Source organism: Musa acuminata, chromosome BXJ3-6, assembly GCF_036884655.1.
Source record: "Musa acuminata AAA Group cultivar baxijiao chromosome BXJ3-6, Cavendish_Baxijiao_AAA, whole genome shotgun sequence".
In the NCBI taxonomy this organism is placed as follows: Eukaryota; Viridiplantae; Streptophyta; class Magnoliopsida; order Zingiberales; family Musaceae; genus Musa; species Musa acuminata.
This window is the reverse complement of record NC_088354.1, coordinates 9,009,629-9,013,401: the sequence shown is the minus strand read 5'-3', so window position 1 is coordinate 9,013,401 and position 3,773 is coordinate 9,009,629. Positions and strand designations below refer to the sequence as shown.

Here is a 3,773-nt window from a genome sequence, read left to right as displayed (position 1 = left end):
CATCATCAACAACAACTCTTTTGATACAATCTAGACCTTCCTACCATTGATTGACTCATTGGCTTGTTTGTGGCTGTGTAACCTTCAATTCAATTCAATTCCGTGTTCCAATTTGGTACTCGGAAAGTTAAAATCATTCCAAAACACGCGTGTTGTCTCGATTCCAATCACCGGTAAGACACTAGTTTCAAAGAAGGGATAAAGAGACGTGATGGGTGGGATGGGACGAAAACATATGTTCCGGTAGACCGTAGTTTCCAAGTCTGACACCTTCGAGAGAATTCATATTAGACCTGAAATCCGCGTAGATGATGTAAATTCAAGTTATAAATAGTACATAATTATTTTTTTAATCAAACATTTGTAAATGAGGGATACACGTAAAATTCGACCTTATGATATACATCATGATAAGAATATTAGATGATCAGTAATCCTAAGAATCTAAGGTTTTAACAAGTGTAATTATTTTAGATCGAATCATCCGTCTTCATTCTAACACGTCCTTCAAGATCTCAACGTGTTTACCGGATCTCAAACCCGCCCAATGACTCGAAAGCTTGGTGGGTGTATAATTGGACCCGTTTTCTTAATCGTTCCACCACCACCATCCATCCATCGTCTCAACATTTTGGTCAATGGTGTGAGAAGTCTAGATAGATCGTGTTGTTTGCTGCCGATCCACGCACGAGAGAGAGAGAGAGAGAGAGACCACCTCCAACTACATGGATTTCTTTTCGCCATCCTAGTCTCTCGTTAATGCGAACACCACCCACTCATTCCTGCGCTTCTCGTGTGTACAGCAGATTAATGGTTTCTTTTCTCGAATGTATGTGTCAGTTGCCGTCACATAATGGTGTCAGGAAGAGGGCAGTGTAGACTGGAAATATTCAACTCAACTCCCGCGTACCAAAGCTTGGAGCGAAGAGTCGGCAAACACAAGCGAAGTCGGGATAAGATAAAGCCAAAACAGGGGGAAGAGACGGGGAATAGGAGTCGATTGGTGACTCGTTTCATGCGTGAGAACCTTAAAGGCCCTGTCTTACAGGCAAACAGAGTGATGGTGACAAAAGCCTGGGCGCAGAGCCACGCCACAAATTAACATGGTGTTGGTGGTGCTGCATCCTAATTAAGACACAGAAGAGAAAAGCTCGTTCTGGGACAGTAGGGGTTGGTCATTTCCACTGACGACTGGTACATGTTGATGCTGTTTATGGAAGGGAAAGGTAAGACGCAAAGCAGAGGAGTAGCAGTGAGTGACAGGAGCTATGATTTGATAACAGGAGCAGTCGACATAGTGCGAGGGAATCGTATCAGTTTTTTTTACTGCGACATGTAGTGCGGTGAGTCCTCTCTCTCTCTCCTCTCCCTCTCGCTAGTCTCTGTAGCCTTTCCTCGTTTGACCCACTCGGTCTTCCTTCCCCTGCTGAGCATAGGTCGCACGCACAGGAGAAGGAACAAAAGCAATAATAATGATGTGAATCCACAGTAGCGTCCACAGCGTCCTGATAGATCCCTTTTGAGGGCAGTGGTGGGAGGTCATTAAATCTCGGACAGTAGCGTGAATAGGTGAGCAATAAAGATGGCGAGATGGGGGACACAGTTGTCAGCGGCCGTTTCTCACAGCAGTACCCGACATAGCGTTGCAGCTGACTGACCCCACTCTCTCTCTCTTATCATCAGAGAGACAGAGAGAGAGAGATATGAGAGAGAAGCAGTCAGGAAAGAAAGCGACCGATGGACACAACGATAGGGGATGAAGGCACCACCGTCGAAATTATGACGCTACGTTTGAGAGCCTTCTATATATATATATATATATATATATATATCTCTCTCTCTCTCTCTCTCGAAACGTTATATATGTGCCACCATAAGTAGAAGAGAGGGGCAGAGGAACCGATAGAGTGGTGGTGGTGGTGGTGGTGGGGAAGGGGTCGTGTGGGGGTTTCGGATGTGGCAGTGATGGCCGTGCAAGCGCAGTATCCCACCAACGCTTTCTCCCCCGATTTCCGCAACCGGTGAGCCATCAACGCTTCTTTCTCCCTCCTCTTTCTCTCTCCCTTTCTTGGAGCGCTTCTTTTGGGCTTCCTTGTGCCGCTCCTCTTCCATTCAAGATCGATCTTTCCTCCTTCCTCTCCACACCCTCTCTCTCTCTCTCTCTCTCTCTCTCTCAGCCTGTTTCTTCCTTTCCTTCGTAACAGAGCTCTGGATGATGTACAAATGATGCAAGACCCTCGCGATCTCCTGCAACTCCATGGCGGCGGGATTGGTGGCCTCGGTGAGCGGCCGGTTTCTTGCTCACAAACCTTGATGTGATGGAGCCGATGATTGAAACCGGTGTTCTGGGTGATGCAGGGAAGCAGGAACACCAAATCTTGAACGCCGGCGTCGGGTTCAGCGGTCGGCAGAGCGAGTTCACGTGCAATGCATCCGGGTCCAGGAAGCGTGCGCGGGAAGATTCCATGGCGCTTCCCAGCCTCCACAACCCGGCCCTCTCGCCGCTCATCCCTATCCCCGGCGTCCTCCTGCAGAGCCGGTCGCTCGAGTCCGGTGCAACTTCCACCAGCGGTCGACATGTTCCGTCGTCGCAAGCCGTGTCTCCCGTTCGCGATCTCGTCTCCCTTCTCCTCCAACAGAACCTGGAAATCGACGCCCTCGTCCGCGTGCAGGTATCTCCGAGTCCTTCATATCCCTATTGATCGCTCGCTTCTTGCATTCTTTTCTTGAACTAATGGTGGTAAGTAAATGGCTACGACAGAGCGAGAGGTTGCGGACTGGATTGGAGGAGGCGCGCAAGAGGCATTGCCGGGCGCTACTCTCGATGTTGGAGCAGCAGGCGGCGAAGCGCCTGATGGAGAAGGAAGCCGAGCTGGAGACGGCGAGCCGGCGGAACGCGGAGTTGGAAGAGCACGTGCGGCAGCTGAGCGAAGAGAACCAGATGTGGTTCACCATGGCCAAGAACAACGAAGCCATCGCGTGCGGCCTGCGGACGAGCCTGGAGCAGGCCCTACTCCAGGGCGCCTCCGCTGCCGCCGGTCACGAACGGTGCGGCGACGGAGACGGCGGCGGGGCGGCGTTCCCGGCCGACGACGCGCAGTCGTGCTGCTTCGAGGTGCAAGAGCGGCGCAAGGCCTGCAAGGCGTGCGGGGAACGGGACGTGTGCGTTCTGCTGCTCCCCTGCAGGCACGTTTGCGTATGCAAGGACTGCGAGTCGAAGACCGACACGTGTCCCGTCTGCGGCTCCACCAAGAACGCGTACCTCCAAGTCTTCATGTGCTGATGAAAGCGGCTCGCTCCGGCTTCGTCGTCCCTTGTTTAGGGTTTCGCCGGCCGGCCGGCGGGGTCGAGTGGCGTGGGATCTGTTAATATTGTTACCCTGTTGTTTTGGTTGGGGAATCAATTTTTCCATCTCTCTTCCTCTGATCAGCAAACCCGCCGCATCGATGGCTTCAACTGTGCGTCCCTTTGTCTTGGCTCGGTAGACAAAAGACAAAGCAGCGACCTTTATCTGCCACCTGCGAATCCCTGCAGCGAGCGAGCATTTAAACAAGCATTTACTCTGCATCCACCTCTTCCTCGAGATGGATGTGGACGGCGAAGCACATATCCGTATCGAGAAAGGGGGAGGCCTCGAGATGAGCAGCATATCCCTTTCCCCCTCTTTTCTCGGGGGGTGGGGATCAGACTTTCGTCGAATTGCTTTTCGGCTTTCTCCGGTGGGCTCGGCAGAGATCAGTTGACTTGTCTGGAGAAACTCCGCCATGTCTTGT

General features: G+C 51.7%; 1 protein-coding gene across 1 annotated transcript; it reads left to right on the top strand.

Annotated features, from left to right (window-relative positions):
* Positions 1–1,875: 1,875 nt before the first annotated feature.
* On the top strand, positions 1,876–3,426 carry LOC135640358 (probable BOI-related E3 ubiquitin-protein ligase 2). The gene is made up of 4 exons (XM_065154707.1): positions 1,876–2,021; positions 2,205–2,281; positions 2,359–2,672; positions 2,762–3,426. Exons 1-4 carry the CDS (start codon positions 1,966–1,968, stop codon positions 3,281–3,283), a joined length of 969 nt encoding a protein of 322 aa, XP_065010779.1. The 5' UTR covers positions 1,876–1,965; the 3' UTR covers positions 3,284–3,426.
* Positions 3,427–3,773: the final 347 nt, after the last annotated feature.

Excerpts from the sequence above, each read along its gene's own strand:
- LOC135640358 (XM_065154707.1), top strand. The coding sequence starts at position 1,966 with ATGGCCGTGCAAGCGCAGTATCCCACCAACGCTTTCTCCCCCGATTTC. Across the intron at positions 2,022-2,204 it reads TCCCCCGATTTCCGCAACCG|AGCTCTGGATGATGTACAAA; the intron begins GTGAGCCATCAA and ends CCTTCGTAACAG. Across the intron at positions 2,282-2,358 it reads CGGCGGGATTGGTGGCCTCG|GGAAGCAGGAACACCAAATC; the intron begins GTGAGCGGCCGG and ends TGGGTGATGCAG.